We start from the raw sequence: 21672 nt of genomic DNA on the forward strand, positions 1-21672 counted from the left end.
GCAAATTTTGCATTTCCTTTGGAAATCGAGGTCCCAGAGTCTGGAGGAAGACAGGAGAGGCACAGGATCCACGTTGCCTGAAGTCTAGTGTAAAGTTTCCACCATCAGTGATGGTTTGGGGTGCCATGTCATCTGCTGGTGTCGGTCCACTCTGTTTCCTGAGATCCAGGGTCAACGCAGCCGTCTACCAGCAAGTTTTAGAGCACTTCATGCTTCCTGCTGCTGACCTGCTCTATGGAGATGGAGATTTCAGGTTCCAACAGGACTTGGCGCCTGCACACAGCGCAAAATCTACCCGTGCCTGGTTTACGGACCATGGTATTTCTGTTCTAAATTGGCCAGCCAACTCCCCTGACCTTAGCCCCATAGAAAATCTGTGGGGTATTGTGAAAAAGGAAGATGCAGAATGCCAGACCCAACAACGCAGAAGAGTTGAAGGCCACTATCAGAGCAACCTGGGCTCTCATAACACCTGAGCAGTGCCAGAAACTCATCGACTCCATGCCACGCCGCATTAATGCAGTAATTGAGGCAAAAGGAGCTCCAACCAAGTATTGAGTATTGTACATGCTCATATTTTTCATTTTCATACTTTTCAGTTGGCCAACATTTCTAAAAAATCCCTTTTTTGTATTAGCCTTAAGTAATATTCTAATTTTGTGACACACGGAATTTTGGATTTTCATTTGTTGCCACTTCAAATCATCAAAATTAAATGAAATAAACATTTGAATGCATCAGTCTGTGTGCAATGAATAAATATAATGTACAAGTTACACCTTTTGAATGCAATTACTGAAATAAATCAAGTTTTTCAAAATATTCTAATTTACTGACTTTTACCTGTAAACCTGTGAACACTTTCATTGATGGTTTTGTAATTGAAAAGCAAATTATAGAGTGCATTACTAACCCTGGTAGTGTACTGTAGTGTGTATTGCTCTGTATTGTGTAGTTACAGTATGATTAATGGCTGTTGAATAGCACAGTTGTAATTCTCCAGTGTGGATGTTGGCTGAGATTAAGCCAACTCTATGACGCGTTTACCTATAACGTTTTATTAGGTGGCTTTAATTACTGTCAGTCAACACTGTTATTGTAGGAAGACCAACGTCTAAACAAGACTAATGACCCTCTCAAAACATGAATCCGTTTTTCTTCTTTAACTGGGTATGTAAATAATATGATAGCTGAACTCAGGAGTGTATGAAGAGGTATTTGGAAGTAAAGGATTCAAGCTGAATTATTTTGTATTTATTTGTTTGCACTCAACTTGAAATTTCAGTTTCATTTTTTCACCTTGCAATGTTCATTACAGACTATTCTTAGTCGTAAAAACAATCTATCAATCACATTGTCTTCATAAAGCCCTTTTTACATCAAAAGTGTCACAGGTCACAAAAAGCTTTTCAGTAACCCGGCCTAGACCTGAAAGCACAAACAGAAGCAGAAAGTGAAACTCAAAGAAAAACTCATAGATCTACAGTACAGTTCTACAATGAGGCTCTTTTGACATTGCAGATACCTGGAGTACATCATCTGCAACCTGACAGCTTTCTACGACCAGCATCAAAAGAGATCAGTAGATCCCCTCAGAGTCCCATCCCTTCAAGTAGGCCCAGCCTCTGATGCTGCAGCAGACCAGCAACAGAAGAGATCTGTGGGTCCCCTCACAGTTCCATCCCTCCAAGGGGACCCCATGGGGGATGCAGCCGACCAGCAGCCCATTGAGGGGGGCTTCAGAGATGAGGTGTTCAGAGACATCCAGGGAGACCCCCGGAGAGACTTCCACAGCAGCCTCCACTACCATGCTTACTTTGGGGGCCAGCCGGACGATGACGTGGGCTTCGGGGAGACACTGAAGGTAAGAGAGACTGGTCAGCAACCAGAGGGTCGCCAGTTCGAATTCCAGCGCTGACTGGGGGGAAAAAGAAATAATCAAGGAAAGGAAAAGGATACATTTCTGTGTCTCTGTGATAATCGATGAGATAAGTATATTTTATCTGATCTTATCTTACAGAACCCCCAGGAGGACACCAGCCAGGACTTTGACAGTCGCTACGACTACGTGGTCTGTGAGGAAGGCGAGGAGGTGACCTGTGCCCCTGCGCCGGACGAGTTCAACCCGTGCGAGGACATCATGGGCTTCAGCTTCCTGCGGGTGTCTGTGTGGTTTGTCTCTCTACTGGCTGTAGTAGGCAACATGGTGGCACTTCTAGTCCTCCTCACCTCTCACTACAAGCTCTCCGTCTCCCGCTTCCTCATGTGTCACCTGGCCTTCGCTGACCTCTGCATGGGGATATATCTCCTCCTCATCGCCTCTGTGGACCTTCACACCCGGGCAGAATACTACAACCACGCCATCGACTGGCAGACGGGGCCAGGCTGCGGGTTAGCAGGGTTCTTCACCGTGTTTGCCAGCGAGCTGTCGGTGTATACGCTGACGGTGATCACGCTAGAAAGGTGGCATGCGATAACGTTCGCCATGAGGCTGGACAGGAAGTTGCGTCTGCCCCATGCTGCTGCTGTGATGCTGGCTGGATGGTTGTTCTGTCTCCTCCTAGCGGTGCTCCCCCTAGTGGGGGTTAGTAGTTACCAGAAGGTCAGTATTTATCTATTTCTTTATATTAATTGATTGATTCAGTGATTGGTTGTGTTACGAAACCAATTAGCCAGTCTATGGCAAGCCTAGGACCCCCTAGACCTGCAAGAGTAGCCATAGTAGTGGGCTGGCTAATCGGTTTCGTAACGATTGATTGATTGATTATTTATTTTATCTTTATTTAACTAGGTCAGTATCTGCCTGCCCATGGACACCCAGTCCACTGTGGCCCAGGTGTACATTGTCTCAGTCCTGATACTCAACATCCTGGCATTTCTGGTCATCTGTGCCTGTTACATCAAGATCTACTGCGCTGTCCACAACCCGCACTACCCGTCCGGCTCCAAAGACACCAACATCGCCAAACGCATGGCCGTCCTTATCTTCACGGACTTCTTGTGTATGGCACCCATCTCCTTCTACGCCATGTCGGCGGTTCTGGACCGGCCTCTCATCACTGTATCCAACTCTAAGATCCTGCTGGTGCTCTTCTACCCTCTCAACTCCTGTGCCAACCCCTTCCTGTACGCCATCTTCACCAAGGCCTTCAGGGGGGACGTCTTTATCCTGCTCAGTAAGGTGGGGCTGTGCCAGCGCCGGGCGCAGCTCTTCAGAGGGCAGACGGTCAGTTCGAAGGGTAGCAGTGGGGTATGTCACCAGGGCCGGAGAGGTAAGAAGAGAGACAAAAATGAGAAGGGAACAGGAGGACCAGAGGAGGTACCCATCCACCTGCAGGAGCGTTCTGGGTCTGGTCAAACCTACCTCCAACCCACTTTCCAGCAACCCAGTCTGGAGGAGAGCCGTAGCCTGGACACGTGAACCCAAACCTAGCCTGGGGAGATCAGAGAGTACCGTGATGGTGCCAGTGGTGGTTTGGTTGGAGAGAGGAGAGGAGAGGAGCCACAGTGAAATCAAAACTGGAAGTGGATTGAACTGTTGGGATATTTTACAGCAAGCCAGTATTTTCTCTGAACCTTTTCGCACGTTTGACTGTTTTCACAATTTCTGCTGTGATTTGTTTTTGGTTGCAATTAATATACTGACTGTCGCGGAATATTAAGTGTCAGTGAAATATGAGATATTCTGGTTGATTGCAGCAAAACCTCCGTTAGGAAATTCTCATTTTTTGCAGTTCGCTCGTTGTTAATTCTAAAGATTCAGTGGGTGTTGAAATGTCATCTGTACTGTATCTGAAAGCAAAGTTGATTTACACTTTTGTTTAAACTGTAGATGAACTGGAGCTGGTTCCAAAAAAATTCATAATTGTTTTATCACATTTAGCAAATAAATCTACCCTGTTTTCTTGTGAACTTTAAATCCATGATTATTCATTCATACCAGACAAAAAAAGGGACATTTTTTACACTAACTGGAACTCTCAAACATCTTCACTACGAAGTGCTAAATGAAGAGACTGAGAACTGTGAGAGAGGTCTGCAATATGATATTTGAATTCTCGAACGTCAGACCTATGAAATTAAAAGATTCCTTAGAGACTCCTGGATATTGTCATGGTACTGTATTCCAGATCAGCCTGCAGGTCCAGGGTGATTAGAAACTAGACCTAACTTCATACAGGGAAATACTGCATTCCTTAATGTTCCACAGTGTATACTGTATAGAAATGAGAAGAGTAATCCATGTACAAAGACATCAAATTCAAAAGATTGTTGTGATACTGCATCTTTTTAGTGTGCCTTTAAAAAATGTAATGAACAAACCAGCTAAATAAAGGAAGTGAGAAAACGTGTTAATCGTCACATGGCATCAATCTATAGAAGGAGCCATAATGCGAAAACCAGACATTAGTGTTTTGAGTGTTTTTACCGAACTGTTCTCTTTGAAAAGTATCTACAGCGCAAGTGATTTGGTTTTGCCCCAAATGTATAATACATTCCAGAGATACATTAAACATTTGTCTTATTTTTCTTCTTCTCGCTGTCCTATTTCCTGTTTTTTCCTAATGTTAGAAATCATTGCTACTGAACTGATCCAAATAAACAAAGAATTTCCAGAAATACATCCCAAAACCCAAAACCAATATATATTTCCATTCTCAAGAGGATATAAGTGACTTTTCAGACAATCAGAGAAGATACAACCAGACCTGGTTTCAAATACTGTTTTAAATATTTCAATTACTTTCACATACATTCCGATGTATGTATTCAGATATATTTTATTTGAAAAGACAAGCAGTTGAATATTTTAATATATTTGGAAATACACTTGGAAAGTATTTGAAAATACTCAACTACACTTATTCAAATACACATTCCTTGCATTTAACTCTGGTATTTTAAAATAGTCTCAAATACAATTTGGTAGACTATGGTTTTTACATGTTTTGGGCTGTGTATTTGGAAATACATGCATTTGAACCCAGGTCTGTGCCTTGCTAGAAAAAGCTAGTAAAAACACAAACATACAGAAAAACACAGAATATTTTACATATAAAAAAGCAAGATAGCTGTTGCTATAGTGAGATATTGGAGCTATGATGAGTTAAAGGGACACCTTCTACCAATGACCGCCCGCTTGACATCTGGATAGCATTTGAACTGCACTGACATTTTCAGAGAAATGCAGACAGCTAGGGAATTAACTTTCCTGGAAAAAGGGATTATTTCTTATTCTTTTTTATTTTCTCACTTGCAACAGGCCAGTGACATGCAACTCTTCTGTTCAGCTAAATAAAGGCCAAAGTGACATGCAACTCTTCTGTTCAGCTAAATAAAGGCCAAAGTGATATGCAACTCTTCCGTTCAGCTAAATAAAGGTAATTGGCCTTTTGTTAGATTTTGTCAGATTTCCAACAGATAAAAAAATGTTTTTTTTCATTGGTAGAATATTTTTTTTTACTGGTTCATACAATACATTGTCTTAGTCTTCCATATCAAAAGGATTAAATACAAGAAACACTGCAGAAGAATAAAACAAACTGAGGAGCATATAACAGGCTGTGTTATATTGTAGTAGTAAAAACTCTCAATAAAATACTTGAAAACAGCCATCAAATTTATTTGTAGTATTACATTGTTATTGATTACTGCATTGCTGAGTTTAGAGCTGGAAAGAAAGGCATTTCACTGGACTCGATAGAGGGGTGAGAGATCTCATTGAGTTCACCAGAGTACATAACACAATTATGGCATAAATTATAATAGAATAGTCATCAAACAGAAGGAAGAAAAAGACAGTCATGGTCTACGGACAGGGTCAAACAAACTGACTCGTGGTGTTAAATTGAACCAAATTCATTCCATTCTCTCTCTAGCCCTGGTTCCCAGCCCTATCATGGCCTGGCCCATTCCTCTCCTGGTATTTCAAATAAACCTCTCATCTCCCAGCCGCTCCCCAAATAACCAGGAGGGCAGGGCCCTTTGGATGAATGACATGCAACCACGCTGCCATATTGAGTTTCTCAACACAAATAGTGGGAAGAAACTGAACTCATCAAAAGCGAGAGAAAGAGAGAGATGGGAAGAAACAGAGAAAGCGAGAGAGAAGGCACAGATTCTAATTTGGAAAAAGATTGGGACTGGTCTGAGTCTGTGAGATCCTGCTGTTTTTATATTAATGCTGTGACTCAGCTTGTTGACTTGTCCCTTCTCACGTCTCTGCAGGTCAGTAGGTGTAGTCAGTGTGCTGCTCTTGAAAGGTCAAGGGTCACCCTCTCATAGAACTACTAGAGCGTTCCACCACGCTCTGCTCTCTTACGCAGAGAGAAAATGAGAGAATGATGAAGTGGAGAGGAAAGAAAACATTCCTTCCTCCCTTTCAGATTGTTCAAGTGTCTCCAGACCGCCTTGCCTGCCATTATTTCATGCTAGTGAACCACACAGCCGACATGAGACATGTCACAAGGACCCACATCACACGTTCCAACACTTTTAATAACAGCCAGAGTCGATCACTATAATAAATGGACTGCAGCCTGTAGACCTGGGTCAAATACCATACTCACTCTCTAGTGAGCTTACTCCCAGTAAATTCTCCCCGTCGGACTTGGGAGTTTGGAATCAGCAACCCTCCGGTTACTGACCCACATCTCTAATCTTCCTGCACCTCATCGTAGGGCCCACAGCAGGAGGATACACCGGACGTCTCTGGATCCCTAAAAACGACTAGGCAGCAGAACTAGCGACGTCAGCAGCTCGCTCTACTCCAGTGCTCACTCATGAGTAGCCTAGGCCTAGACTCATTTTGGAGTATGTAGGGTCCATTATCCTTCCGCCATTCCGCCTGAGGGATTAACATCAATTCTGTGTGGCATTTAGGACGGGACACTACTCAACTCTCCATTTACAATCAGAGGCAGAACCAACATTACATTTTAGTCATTTAGCAGACACCCTTTTCCAGAGTGACCTAGAACCAGAGCATTCAACTAAAGTAGGTAAAACCACCACAATCCATTTAAACTAGGCTGAGTAACTGGGCTCTAGTCCCATTACTAGCATTCCTTTTAACTCATAAGTACCCATATGAAAACATACACCAGCCGGGCTGGAGTTAAGGCACGAGAAACACCCACAACACGGCCCACTGTCATACAATATTTGAATTATCCCGCCCAAATGTGGAAAGTGGGGATTAAACTAAAGATTTTCATCTCCGTGGAAAAGGATTGTAGATTTATAGCTGATAGAAAGTTCAGATGTAAAACATTTTTTTATTTTTTATGTTTCTGTGTGAAGGCTACGTTACCCTAATTATTTTATTTTCTGAGGTAAGAAATTCTTAAATTCTGCCGCTCAATTGTCAATGAACGATTATACTATTCCAGTAAAATATGCCATACACAAACCAGCTTTCATGTTACTTTAATACAATATTTAGAAAAGGCAAAAACTCAAAACGGGTCTGTTCAGTAAAATACTACCTTCTCTAATTACTTGTATTCAAAGCACATCCTCCAAGTTATGGTCATTTACAAAGATCTTAGATTTTAAATAAAATAAAATAAAGTGTTATATGAATGATAATACAAACGATACATTTCTCAAACCGTTTTTTAAACAGCAGTTGAAAAGCATGGTACATCAGAATAAAATAAGTCAAAGAACATTATCTAGAGACATCCTCTCTTCAAATGCTTATTTTATCATTATATGTGAATAACTAGAAGCCAAACTAAAATCCAAAAAGGCACATACGAAATTACATCAGGGAATTGGAACACGTGGAATTATGAACAATGCTAAAATTATTTTGGATTAAAAAATGGTCAAAACCACTTGAGCAGATGAGTGGCTCATATCATATGCTACTGCTTATCCAAGCGCAGAGTTCCAGAACTAGAAGCTACTCGGTTCTAGACTCAGAACCTACTCTGAAATGTTCCAGTATATATTCCTCAGAATTACTTTACTTTAGTCATGAGTTGGGCCATTGTGTCTGAGAATGACTGCATATATACACACAACCAAAACAGAATCAAAGCTCCTAAGAAAAGCTGAAAACACTTTATTTCAGAGAAAAATTATGCAAATGGGGCACTGTTAAAATAAACTGCAGAGAACACACACCTTGCCCCAGAAGTTGAAACCTGCTTGAACAGGACTTTTATAAAATCATCATGATTAAAATGAAAGCACAAGACAGACGGACAGCGCTGTACACAGCAGCCAAGACATGGCCCACAGCACATGGAGCCTAGTCCAACCAACACAAAGAAAAAAGGGAACACTTAGTTATCATAAGAGCAGTTTGGTGCGGCTTCTTGCTTTCTTTTTACCCCCCAAAAAGATAACATTGCCTGAGCTTTCAGGAATAAATAAAACAAAAAAAATAGACAAAAGAAATGAATCATAAAAACGTTATCTATTTGGGGACGTGGGGTGTCCATTCTTCCAACAACATTGAACTAACTGATGACTCCATCTTCATCAAGCAGTGAACACGGACAGACCGCACACTCACAACACAAAGACACACAAGAAAAATATTGGGCATGCTGTGGCCAAACTTGACTGACTTCACGATACAATGATACTGACAGCGCAAATCTCCAGCTGGCTGTACTGATTAAGTACTGAATTAGAAGACCAGATACACAAAATAGGAAAACTCTCGTAAGGGTTTGAAGACATTTTGTACAATAAGTGTATCTATCCATTCATTGGTTGATTCATTAACTGTCTTTGCAAAGGGTCAGTCAACGATAGGATGATTCAGGAAGAGGGCTTGAAAGAAGCAGACAAACAAATTCAAAACACGAGTTTCGTCCCTAATGGCACCCCATTCCCTTTGTAGTGCACTACTTTCGACCAGGGCTCACAAAAGTAGTGCACTATACAGGGAATAGGAGGTGCCCTGGGTTTCCTTCACTCAATTTACATCACTAGGTCGTTATTGTTCTTTTGACTTTAGTGGTGTTGGTCTTCATCATAAACCATAAAAAAAAAAAATCTTTAAAAAGTTACAACGATAACAGGAGGGGAGCGCTACACTGCCGAACACACAGTGCGTATTAGTATCAACTAGATACCCGGAAGGAAACTTCTTGTATGGACCATGAGAACATGTGGCAGGAATATCATATCAGCGACATGGAATGGAGAATTACAACAAGAAGCTAATAACATCAGCCTTTGCAAAAAGCCATCTTAACTCAATACACCGGTGTCAACTTTACTGTGTAGTGCCGGGTCACTAAAAAATAAAAAATAAACACTGGGATTGACTGACAGGTTTCCTAGCTAATTGCTGGGCACAACTGGGATTTACAGATTTCCCTGTTCAATCACTGGGCATTTTTACTGAACTTTGACCTTGATTCAAACCTATAGGTATAAAGTGTTTAGGGTGGGTCAACTCAAGTCGGTGGTTATATCTGGTCCACTATAACTACAAGTGTGTAAGAGGACAGTCAGTTCAAAATGAAGGTGAATTCATTCAAACAAAGATGCTCAAAGGATCCCTCCTCTGTCCCTGCATCATAGAACCCTCAGTCTTCTCAGGCTTGTTGGGTATTGATACTGAAATACCATTCATTCAGATGTGCATCTCACAGTTTTGGGTGGCGTGTCACGTTTTTTTCCTTCCCTCACCAACCCACCACAGGCCTTCTGGCTGAAATGTCTCCAGTGATTCCCTGGTCTTAAGTTATTGATGTCTCCCTCTCTTTCTCGAACAGAAAGTTCCAGAGTTCCTTTGTGGTGTTTTGTTTCTTTGTCTACATTCCAAATGGCACCCTATTCCCCTATGTAGTGCACTAATTTTGACCAGAGGATTATGTAGTGCACTATATCGGTAATAGGGTGCCATTTGGGACGGACCCTTTTTTGTTGTGTGTTTTACCACTCAGCGTCCCCGATGGCTTTGGAGAAGACGTAGTCTCGGCCATTCAGGTTCATAATCCCATCCTTCAGGTGGAATTTCCATTTGTTCTTACTTCTGTGGATCTGAGGAGAGGAGGGAACAGTGTGAGAGTTAGGTAGGAACAGACTGGGATGCCTCTCTTTCACACAATACCGTGCGTGTGTGTTTATCGGAGGGAAACCAATGGACAGTGTCAGTGTTGGCGTTAGGAGGGGAGCAGACGGGGATACCAGTCTCACACACACGGGAAGTCTGGGGTTTCCTCACACACAGGATGCCTCGTATTGTAGTCACACACGATAATGTCATCTGGGGATGCCTTACCTTGTCGTACTGGCACACGACCACGTTCTCGGTGTCAAACAGTTCTTGGTCCTCCTCATCACTCACGTCATCTTCACTGTTCAGAGGCTCCTGAGAGAGAGAGGGAGGTTAATAACCCACATATATCCATCCTATCACTCAATGTCTACAGTCAATTCTAGATTGTCTCTACAGCCAAATTTATAGAGTACAACAGTGTGCTGGTAAAGTGCTTTGGAGCTTGTTAGAGATATAGTTTTGTTCAACTAGTCAGTAGGTCATAAACATTCTAAGGTTAAAAGTTTAGAACCATTGTGTGTCTCTCTCTCGGTCTCATTGAGAGTACTACCCACCTCCTCCACCTGTCCGTCCTCCCCTCCAGCTTTATCCTTCTCTTCATCTTCATCCTCATCATACTCCTCCTCCTCCTCATCCTCGTCCTCTGAGGACGTGTCCCCCGCTCCGTCAACCTGCAGCATCATAGGAGGCTGCTGCTTGGCTTGCTGCTGCTGTGGGGCCCCTGGAGCAGCTCCACCCTGGGCCTGTTGTACTTGTTGGACCTGCTGCTGTATTTGCTGCACCTGGCCGGGCTGGCCTGCCATCTGCATTACCTGAAGAGAGGGATGGGTTGAGAAGGACTGGTTGGTGAGAGCTGGTTGAATGTGGGATGGGGTGTTCAGCAGAGGAAGCACCATTTGTATAATACAATTTAAAATTCCCTCTTGAATATGCATATCTATAGCTTCTCAAAAGCGGAGTATAAAAATACATTGAATGTAGTTATACTAATGAATATTTTATCTAAATAAGTGTACTATCCTTTGTTTCTATGGTGCGCCAGTAGTGACTAGCGAGTGCATAATGTCTGACCTGTGCATTCTGCTGGACCTTGTTCCCAGTGAGGACGATCTGTTGAGGCTGGATGATGACTCCCGTCTGCTGGGGGAGGCCTCCCTGGAGAGGAGCCAGCACCTGGGGGGGAGCAACATGATATTACACCCCACTGAACCACCAGGAACTAGTAACGGACACTTCACCTTCCAAAACCACTCAGCTTGCACAACATAACAGCCATCTTAAGTCACTTCTGTGGATCTGAGGACCTCACAGAAGGCCCATAGGTTAACGGCCATTTCATCCTCCACTACTTATGCTCACACATGCCATCTACCACAGCTCTGACACAGGACCAGGTATTCTGGCCCTGGTTAGTGAGCAAGTGGCCGCAAAATACTCTTAACTGAACTGTGGACAACCTGCACGAGGGGGACCACCTCCACCAGGGGGACCACCTCCATTCGGCTACTTCAGCCAAACCCGTTGCTGACAGGTGTATAAAAATTGAGCACACAGCCATGCAATCTCAACAGACAAACATTGGCAGTAGAATGGCCTTACTGAAGAGCTCAGTGACTTTCAACGTGGCATCGTCATAGGATGCCACCTTTCCAACGTGTCAGCTCATCAAATTTCTGCTCTGCTAGAGCTGCCCCGGTCAACTGTAAGTGCTGTTATTGTTAAGTGGAAACGTCTAGGAGCAACAACCTCTCAGCCGCAAAGTGGTAGGCCTCACAAGCTCACGGAACGGGACCGCCCACGTAGTGCGCACAAATCGTCTGTCCTCGGTTGCAACACTCAATACCGAGTTCCATACTGCCTCTGGAAGCAAAATGGGTTTCCATGGCCAAGCAGCCGCACACAAGCCTTTGATCACCATGCGCAACGCCAAGCGTCGGCTGGAGTGGTGTTAAGCTCGCCACCATTGGACTCTGGAGCAGTGGAAACGCGCTCTCTGGAGTGATGAATCACGCTTCACCATCTGGCAGTCCAACGGACAAATCTGGGTTTGGCGGATGCCAGAAGAACGCTACCTGTCCGAATGCATAGTGCCAACTGTAAAGTTTAATGGTCTGGGGCTGTTTTTCATGGTTCGGGCTAGGCCCCTTAGTTCCAGTGAAGGGAAATCTTAACACTACAGCATACAATGACATTCTAGACGATTCTGTTCTTCCAACTTTGTGGCAACAGTTTGGGGTAGGCCCTTTCCTGTTTCAGCATGACAATGCCCCCATGTACAAAGCGAGGTCCATACAGAAATGGTTTGTCGAGATCGGTGTGGAAGAACTTGACGGCCTGCACAGAGCCCTGACCTCAACCCCATCGAACACCTTTAGGATGAATTGTAACGCCGACTGCGAGCCAGGCCTAATCGCCCAACATCAGTGCCCGACCTCACTAATGCTCGTGGCTGAATGGAAGCAAGTCCCCGCAGTAATGTTCCAACATCTAGTGGAAAACCTTCCCAGAAGAGTGGAGGCTGTTACAGCAGCAAAGGGATGACCAACCCATGGTTTTGGAATTAGATGTTCGACGAGCAGGTGTCTACATACTTTTGGTCATGTAGTGTATGTGGGAGGACAGTGAGCGGACCTACCTGTGTAATGGGGCGTACCTGCTGTATTACAGGAGCCTGCACGCCGCCTGGCTGCATCTGAGGAAGGACCTGCTGTTGTAGCACCATCTGCTGCTGGGGCTGGATGATGTACTGAGCACCGTTGGCCGCACGCACAAACTGTAGGATCTGACCTGGGGTCAGAGAGGAGATCGGAGGATATTAGACCTATGAAGAGTATGTTCAGGATCTGACTGGAGAACAGAGGAGAGGAGAGAGCAATGGAGACCGAAGCCCTCAAGACCCAGACCCAACCTCGTGAGACTCAACCCAAGATCCAGAGTATCGAAACCATGACCAGACCAAGAACAGTTTGAATGTTGAGAAACAAGTATATTAACAAGTCAGAAAGAAAGGCTTCTTATTCCTAGGTTGTACACACCATCCGCTGTCTTAAGAAAACAATTCTGGGGCAAATTGCCTGATGTGCGTCACCCGGAAAGGACATAAGAAATTCAGGGCAGAACAAAAAAACAGATTGGTATTTGGTGAAGTAATCTTTCTGCAGCAATACGGCTGTGTATATACTTTTAGTTTTCAAATAATCAAAATCAATGAATCAGTTATAATACATGATTAACACTAGAGCTGGTGTGATGTAAAATGTTCTACCTTGGCTGGTGATAAGCTGATGGTAGGGACTGACTCCTGTGGGTAAGGCCAGGGTTGCTGCGGTGGCTGCTGCACTCTACAGGACAAACAGAGAAAACACATATTACTAACCAGGCAAGGACAAGGACAGATAGCTACTCCTAATCATTCAGGGGGAGAGTGCGAGAGTGTGTGCTTGTTCAAGATAAGACTGCACAGATTAACATGTCTGGAGAATCATTTAAAATGTAACCTCAATTTGCTATAATAATCCTACATTCTGTGCAGACCTGTGAAATATGTGCATCTCACAAAGATTACAGCATCTAAATCTATGACAGATGTGAGTTCAGAAGACAAAACCAGTTGGTCGGGGAAGGTTAGACAGGAAAAACAGGCCGTCCGAAAACAGGTCAGAAACTAGGGAGACACCTTTCTATCTAGTCTTTAAAAAACAGAGCGAGAATGTCCCTGACTCTAAAACTGATCTAACTTCAGCTCAGAAAATACCGGGGGGGGGGGGCTAGAACAGACGAGTGTGAGGCTCTTCCAGGTTTATCTGCTCAGTAATCCAGTCTGAAATCCGTAGCTCTCACTAAACGATTTCCTGCGTGGCCTCACGTCTCCTCCCCTCCTCCTCTCCTTCCCTCATCCCTCTGTTCCATCTGTCCTGGTCAGTCACGCTCAGCGCCAGATCTTACGTCTCTGATCCTAAATGTGTAGTATATCTACAGACAACCACCTTACTCCACTCACCATCCCCGTTGCACTCATGTGCTGCAGAATCTTAGGATCCTGCACAATGACTTGCTGCTGGGGTGCTGTGGAGAGAGAGGGGGAGATAGATGTATCCATTAAAGTATTGATTACATACACTCAGTAATTATACTTCTAATAAATGTGAAACGACATCTTGTCAATGCAGCTTTGGAACAAACTGTGTGTATGTAATCAATAAATCCTGTATAAATAAATCCTGTATAATAATAATAATAATAAATAATAATAATCAAGTGATTATATTACCGCTTGTGACAGTAGGCCGGGTCGATTGCCAGCTCGTCACTGTGAATGAGAATGGATTCTCTTTTCAATGCCTTTGTGGTTTTCACATACTTTGCAGATAGATAGTCATTTCAAGTAGTTCTTTGAAATTGACTTTGAATTAGGCAACTTAGACGAGGACCTGTTGTGTCTGGACTTATAGCAATTTATATCATACATTGTGAGTGTGAAAATACCAGACATGGTGGTTAGATGTTAGGGATGTTGGTAGAGCACGGCGTTTGCAACGCCAGGGTTGTGGGTTCGATTCCCACGGGGGGCCAGTATGAAAAAATATAATGTATGCACTCACTAACTGTAAGTCGCTCTGGATAAGAGCATCTGCTAAATGACTAAAATGTAAATGTAAAAATGTTAGGGGTGGCAGGCAGGGGCTGGTCTGAGGTGGGTGGTTGGCTTTAAAGGGGCGTGTCAGGGAACCATTTACATGGGTTTTACATAGCGCTTTATACACTGGAAGTGGACCAAGAAGTGAGAAAGAGGGTGATTAGAGGTGTTAGAGGCTGGGGCTGGGCATGGCTGTAAAACGGGGCAAGGGTTTAAAGCAACTCTTATAGGCTGGGTTAATTTCCTGAACACAGATTAAACTAAAAAAGCCTAATCAATTGAGAATATCCACTGAACATGCTTTTTACTCTAGGACTAGGCTTAATCTGTGTCTGGGAAACCAGCCCATAACGTACCAAGGACAACAGAGTTGGTGTGTCAGGGCCGGGGCCTGGGACTCACCTTGCTGCTGCGGGGGCAGGAGGACCTGCTGTGCCTGGGCTTGCTGGGTGGCCTGCTGCTGGGCCTGCTGCTGGGCTGCTGCTGCCTGGAGGGCCGCCTGCTCCTCGGTATGGAAGCCCTCCACTGCCTTACTCTGCATCAACTTGTTCTCCCACAGCTAGGGAAGATGAGAGGAAAACTTTAAAATGGAGGGGGGGTAGGTAAGAAGTTGACCATCTGTTTATAGACTTTAATAGAACTTCATGTTTTCCAGAGGGATCTTCAGACTTGCTTGTCCTCTGACCACTAAAGGAATGTGGAATTAGATGGTCCATTCATTTGGGATTGAGGCCTATAGTAAGATCTACTACAGATCTGCAAAAAGGGAGGGAGACCATGGCAGACTGTAGATGAGGAAGAACATTATAGAATGGAATGCGACTAAAAGGAAGAAGTGATGAGTTCCGTACCGTTTTGAGCTCCATGAGAACCTGCTCATCCACCCCCTCATCCAAGAAGAGCTCCCGGACCTCGTTGATAACATCTTCAATCACAGACCTGTACAGTTTAGGCTGAGAGAACATACAGAGTACTGTTAGAAGTGCTCTAATATATAGTATAGTTATTCCACATTGTGATAACTGAAATGTACTCAAATGCAGCTTGGTAAAGAATGTTGGCCAACAAATAATGCAAAATTTCATGTTTTGAAAAGTTTCATATTTTGTGGCGTGACTGCCTTTGAAGTTCAGTGCCAGGCATTCATAAACTACATACCATAAGAATTTTAAAATGAACAGACTCTAGAAACCCCAAAATTGCAACAAAATAAATGTGCAATTCTTACAACTAAAGTATGTAAAATCAGTTCCAAATGATTAAATTATGTTTTTTAAAGTAAAAGTGTGCAGACTTTCATTGCATTCCCAAACATTTTAACAATTCCTGGAGAAGTTGGGACAATTCAGAATCAAGTTATCAAGTAATTAATATATGATTGTAGCCTACATTATTCAAAACGGTGATATTTCATGATAGCCATGGTCAGCAATAATGTAACACTAGAGATTACCGATGATAGACTAGACCAGGGTTTCCAAACTCGGTCATGGGCCCCCGGGTGCACGTTGTTTTTTGCCCTACCACTACACAGCTGATTAAAACAACCAACTCATTATCAAGCTTTGATTATTTGAAACAGCGGTGTATTGCTAGGGCTAAAAAACCTGCGGGGGGGGGGGCGAGTTTGGGAAACCCTGGACTAGACAGCAAATGGTCAGTGCATATGGGAGCTTTCACACGGTAAACAAGTTAACACAGGAATCGTTGCTCAATCAATCGGACTTTAGGATTTTCTCTAACTGTAAACAACCGAAATAAATCGATCAGCTTGCGCTAACTAAACTCAATCGGCCATGCACAAGATAGATTGCAACACAAAATAGATTGCAACGTTGAATCATCGACCATATACCCTCAAACTAAAATGGTCGCATGAACAGCGACAGCGGCCACTTTCCCCGGTGTCCCCATCTAACTCCCCGCCTCTTGGCCTGTCTGCTCACTATTTAAAGCTCAGTCTGGTGTTTATACGTAGAGACTGTGACGTAGCGTTGAGTAGCGCCTTCCCATCCCGGGCAGTCTATATTAGAGAGCCAATATGGCTGTATAAAACCGAGCTGCAGAAAGGAGGAGGGTCACAACCGTCGAGAGAGGAGACATGGAAGCCATTTTACGGAGCGGGAGTCAGGCGCACATTGGCTCAAGCTCGCAGTCACTAATATTCGAATGTTGGATGTAAATATAATTGTTGCTAGAAAATTGTGACTTTAGCTGGTTACAATTTGATTTTAGAGATAGGGACAAATGGTGGAGAATAGAGGACGAGGTGTTTTGGGGCGGCTAGCGAGCAGCCTTGTTCGTGTAATGGTGGACAGAGGCACTGTACGCCCTTGTTTGAAATTATCAAGCAATACATTCCACCTGATAATCAGTTTTAATTCTGACAATAGGAATTAAACAAATGCGCATTGGATGAGAAGGTGCTTCCAACTGTACATCGAGGCAAACTGCTAGTTTTCATTAGGTTCGAGGAACAACTCCTAAACTCGAAGCTCCTGTAGCTACTAAAGTTACTAGTTAGTACGAGACCTAACGTTATTGCTAGCTAACTACGTTACATAATTTTTTTAACTAGATCTCCAGGAAACAATAAATTCACCAATATAGTTAATGCATGTTGACTAGTTACTGTAGTTAGGTGGCAGCATAGCTTGCAAATTAGCATACAAGCCAATCAACAAGGCTCAAATCACATTTCTAGGTTGATATTTATCTAGCTTAAACTAAAAAAAAACTGCCACCTAGCTAAAGCTTAAAACTGCATCTGAGAACATTTGCCAAAGATAAGTTACCAACGTCATTCCCCAGCTGCATTCTGAAAATGATTTAGCTATGGGTTCGAAGAGGTTAAAATGGCCGATTGTTGTACTTACGCCTATCATTTTTATTGATGAGAATCTAAAATGTTTGCCAACAATACTCCCTAGGTTCCCTTATGTTTTTGCACTCAGAATAACTTTTTTGGCAGCTAGCAGTTAGTTTGCCATCATCATAACTAGTTCTGTCTCACTGACTACCCTCTGAGAATGATCCTTACCACTGGATTCGAGTTTGCCGAGCTCGCCATTACGCGTAGTGTAAAACCACACGGAAATCAAGCGAGGAATAAGAGCAAAAAAAGGAAAAACGATCTAAAACAACTGGGTACGATACTTAAAATTAGCCGGCATAACTTTTGTAAATAAAACACAGATTTTAACGGTCTTATTTACAAATCCGGTCTCTGCCTTCCCAGCCGTTCTTCGCCCGCCGTTGTCCTCCTTTATATACTGAGCTGGAGCTGCGAGTGCGCGAGACATAGGGCAGGTCAACCCGGTCATTACCGCGAGATTCCGCGGGAATATCGTACAGTAGAAAAACATTCAGCTTTAACAGTACTATGAAATTTATTTTTACGTAGTGTATTGGGAATTGAATGAATATATTCACAAAAGCAAATAGCTTTGCTTATATAATTTCTGATTTGCTTTGATGCTGACTACTGTTTTTTGTTTGTTTGGTATTACTACATTTTGTTTGGTATATAAACAGAAACATCACAATGCATTCATACATTATGTTTTTTTGACCAGAAATGGCAAAACAAGGCAAACTGTCTAATGCCATATTTCCCAGGCAGGCACAGGAATTGATGAGCTATGCGAAAATAGTCTCTAATGCAGATTGGATGGTGCCGCCAGTGGAAACTAACATGTTTATAGATTGGATAATCTTCCTTTTCTAAATATTTTCATTGTCATATTTGTGTAATCTACTTTGGTCCGTGATCCGATGCTCCTGTGCATGAACTCATTTTCTATGTCCTCCGTGTGGGCGTGGAGAGAAGGGGCTGCCACCGGATACGTGTTCTAGCGGTTTTCAAAGGAAACGTTGTGTGACTATCTATACCATCGATCCAGCTAGCTAGCGTTCGCCAGGTTAGTTATAACATAGACGAAGAGGAAAAGATGCACCAACTAGGCGGAAAATATGTCTCCCTCCAGCAGGTGGCGTTTTGTTTTCGTTGTTTCGCCCCCCAGGCAAGGAGTTTTTGAATGGAGGTCAATGACAGTGTCGAATTTGGTCAACAAACAAAATGATGGATTATTTGCTACATGAGGTTTATTTGATCGAATAGAAGTTTCTTAATGCTTATAAAGTTGTTACAAGTGTACTGATATAAGTAGGACACGTGACATCCCAGCAACTTTGAGAAAAAATACTTTATATCGGAGTTGTCTCGAGATGGCTATGCATATTCATAGTTAAGGCTAGTAGCATAGTGTCTCTCTTCATTGAATACTGGCGGTTGACGTCAACAACCCTCATCGATAATTCAAAAAACGATTACAACAATGAGATGTATCCACCAATCCAAAGAAAGGATAGACTGAAGCTCGACAGCCCGCCGTGCCGCTTTGTGGACAACTACTCCCATTGATAGGGCAAAGAGACATGTATCTTGTCAGTATATCCATCATCTTTGGTTATAATAAGGGCGTGAACGTTATTTAAAATAAGGGTTACATGGAGAAAATCGGACCTCTCTGAAATAAAATGGGATGGCCCTCCCTTCAGCAAAATATATTTTAAAGTGGATAGCAGAGAACATCCTTAACGTTTACCCAAACTTCTTGGACAGACCAGGGCCTTAGATATGCCGTTTTAGAAACTGTTCTTCGTCTTGTAAACATTATAGCAACGCAATAATTTTGATTGTGCACAGGGCTGCGGGCCAGAAGGTTGTCGGTTCACAGACCACCGTGGAGAAGAGTATGGGTGGAAATATCTCCTTTATTGTAAAAGCATTGCATGAATCTATAATCGTATTTGCAGGTCTGAGAAAAAATTGCAATTCTGCTTAATGTTACAATGCAGAATCTTTTTTTAATACCACACAAATGACCGAAATGACAGGCTAAGAATGGACCGAGATAGGACTACAGTACCTTCAGAAAATATTCACACATCTTGACTTTTTTTTGTGTTACAAAGTGGGATTATAATGTACTTAATTGTCTTTTTTAAATTATTATTATAACGGCAATTCTAAACCACCATTAATTCATACGAACGCGCACGGACACAGAAATCAGAACCATGGACAGCCACATCATATTTAGCTTACGTTGATTGGACTAAATTGTTTTTGGTATCTTTTAGTTGTCACTGTATTAGATTAAGCAGAGGTGATTTGATGATGCTGAAATGTTGAAGTTTAAATGGTGCTGGAATAGTGGAGGCAGCTTCTGTTTTCTTTGCGACTTGCGGTAAATCTGTGGTTCTAAATCAATAGTTGTTTAGTGTCCGAAAAATGTCGGAAACATTAACTTGCTTGACCATGCTGTAGGTCATGTAACTGTCTGTTACTGTACATTCAATATGCTTTGTGGACTTCACTGGACAGATGTTGCTATCCGGTTTTGTGATAAAACAAAGGTGTGGTTGAATTTATTCTGCCACTATGTCTTCTTATTGTCTCTGCCTTTAGGCCTATATGTCACGGTGTCAAGGCATATGAACTAACAGGTTATAGAGCAAACAGCAATTATCACAACACATAGGTTGTAATATGGCTTTTTTTTTTGTGGGTGGGGGGTGTTTGGGGTCTTTGCTTCCCCAGTGATTTTACCCACACACCGCTACTGCCTATCACTGCCATTAAACTCTGTAGCTGTTTTAAGTCACCATTGGCCTCATGGTGAAATCCCTGAGTGGTTTCCTTCCTCTCCGGCAACTGAGTAAGGAAGGACGCCTGTATCTTTGTAGTGACTGGGTGCTTTTTTACATGTTTACCCATCTACCAATAGGTTCCTTTTTTTGCGAGGCATTGGAAAACCTCCCTGGTCTTTGTGGTTGAATCTGTGTTTGAAATTCACTTCTCGACTGAGGGACCTTACTGATAATTGTATGTGTGGGTTACATAAATTAGGTAGTCATTAGAAAATCATGTTAACCTCTACGGGATCCAGGACATAGACATGTCTTACAGTGAGGGAAAAAAGTATTTGATCCCCTGCTGATTTTGTACGTTTGCCCACTGACAAAGAAATGATCAGTCTATAATTTGAATGGTAGGTTTATTTGAACAGTGAGAGACAGAATAACAACAACAAAATCCAGAAAAGCGCATGTAAAAATTTTTATAAATTGATTTGCATTTTAATGAGGGAAATAAGTATTTGACCCCTCTGCAAAACATGACTAAGTACTTGGTGGCAAAACCCTTGTTGGCAATCACAGAGGTCAGACGTTTCTTGTAGTTGGCCACCAGGTTTGCACACATCTCAGGGGGGATTTAGTCCCACTCCTCTTTGCAGATCTTCTCCAAGTCATTTTGAGGCTGACGTTTGGCAAATCGAACCTTCAGCTCCCTCCACAGATTTTCTATGGGATTAAGGTCTAGAGACTGGCTAGGCCACTCCAGGACCTTAATGTGCTTCTTCTTGAGCCACTCCTTTGTTGCTTTGGCTGTGTGTTTTGGGTCATTGTCATGCTGGAATACCCATCTACGACTCATTTTCAATGCCCTGGCTGAGGGAAGGAGGTTCTCACCCAAGATTTGACAATACATGGCCCTGTCCATCGTCCCTTTGATGCAGTGAAGTTGTCCTGTCCCCTTAGCAGAAAAACACCCCCAAAGCATAATGTTTCCACCTCCATGTTTGATGGTGGGGATGGTGTTCTTGGGGTCATAGGCAGCATTCCTCCTCCACCAAACATGGCGAGTTGAGTTGATGCCAAAGAGCTCCATTTTGGTCTCATCTGACCACAACACTTTCACCCAGTTCTCCTCTGAATCATTCAGATGTTCATTGGCAAACTTCAGACGGGCATGTATATGTGCTTTCTTGAGCAGGGGGACCTTGCAGGCGCTGCAGGATTTCAGTCCTTCACGGCGTAATGTGTTACCAATTGTTTTCTTGGTGACTATGGTCCCAGCTGCCTTGAGATCATTGACAAGCTCCTCCCCTGTAGTTCTGGGCTGATTCCTCACCATTCTCATGATCATTGCAACTCCACG

General features: G+C 43.0%; 2 protein-coding genes across 5 annotated transcripts in view; one reads left to right on the forward strand and one right to left on the reverse strand.

The window, feature by feature from the left end:
• The window catches only part of LOC121552802 (thyrotropin receptor-like), a 46503-nt gene extending 41827 nt beyond the window's left edge, over positions 1-4676 (forward strand). The window contains exons 10-12 of the mRNA XM_041865847.1: positions 1522-1864; positions 2021-2602; positions 2792-4676. Of these exons, the coding sequence (XP_041721781.1) occupies positions 1522-1864; positions 2021-2602; positions 2792-3421 (1555 nt within the window). The 3' untranslated portion in view covers positions 3422-4676. The remainder of the gene's footprint in view (positions 1-1521; positions 1865-2020; positions 2603-2791) is intronic.
• Positions 4677-9827: 5151 nt separating this feature from the next.
• On the reverse strand, positions 9828-17915 carry LOC121552803 (transcription initiation factor IIA subunit 1). Of its 4 annotated transcripts, none has more exons than XM_041865849.2 (12): positions 17707-17915; positions 15518-15619; positions 15069-15225; positions 14301-14339; positions 14031-14095; positions 13296-13371; positions 13066-13104; positions 12684-12817; positions 11102-11203; positions 10585-10842; positions 10253-10342; positions 9828-10011 (listed from the first exon to the last, which is right to left on the reverse strand). In XM_041865849.2, the coding sequence occupies exons 1-12, from the start codon at positions 17734-17736 to the stop codon at positions 9904-9906; spliced, it is 1200 nt and encodes a 399-aa protein (XP_041721783.2). In that variant the 5' UTR covers positions 17737-17915; the 3' UTR covers positions 9828-9903. The 4 variants fall into 4 exon arrangements, with proteins under 4 accessions (XP_041721783.2, XP_041721782.2, XP_041721785.2 ...); XM_041865848.2 differs by having other exon boundaries at positions 12666-12817; XM_041865851.2 differs by lacking the exon at positions 13066-13104.
• Between the last annotated feature and the right edge of the window lie 3757 nt (positions 17916-21672).

The sequence above is a fragment of the Coregonus clupeaformis genome, chromosome 36 (assembly GCF_020615455.1).
Source record: "Coregonus clupeaformis isolate EN_2021a chromosome 36, ASM2061545v1, whole genome shotgun sequence".
NCBI lineage: Eukaryota > Metazoa > Chordata > Actinopteri > Salmoniformes > Salmonidae > Coregonus > Coregonus clupeaformis.

Coding starts and splice junctions, on each gene's coding strand:
- LOC121552803 (XM_041865848.2), bottom strand. CDS start 17,736: ATGGCGAGCTCGGCAAACTCGAATCCAGTG. Junction 10,843..11,101: donor AGGTCCAGCAGAATGCACAG/GTCAGACATTAT, acceptor CCCTCTCTTCAG/GTAATGCAGATGGCAGGCCA. Junction 10,012..10,252: donor TCGTGTGCCAGTACGACAAG/GTAAGGCATCCC, acceptor TCCTCTCCTCAG/ATCCACAGAAGTAAGAACAA.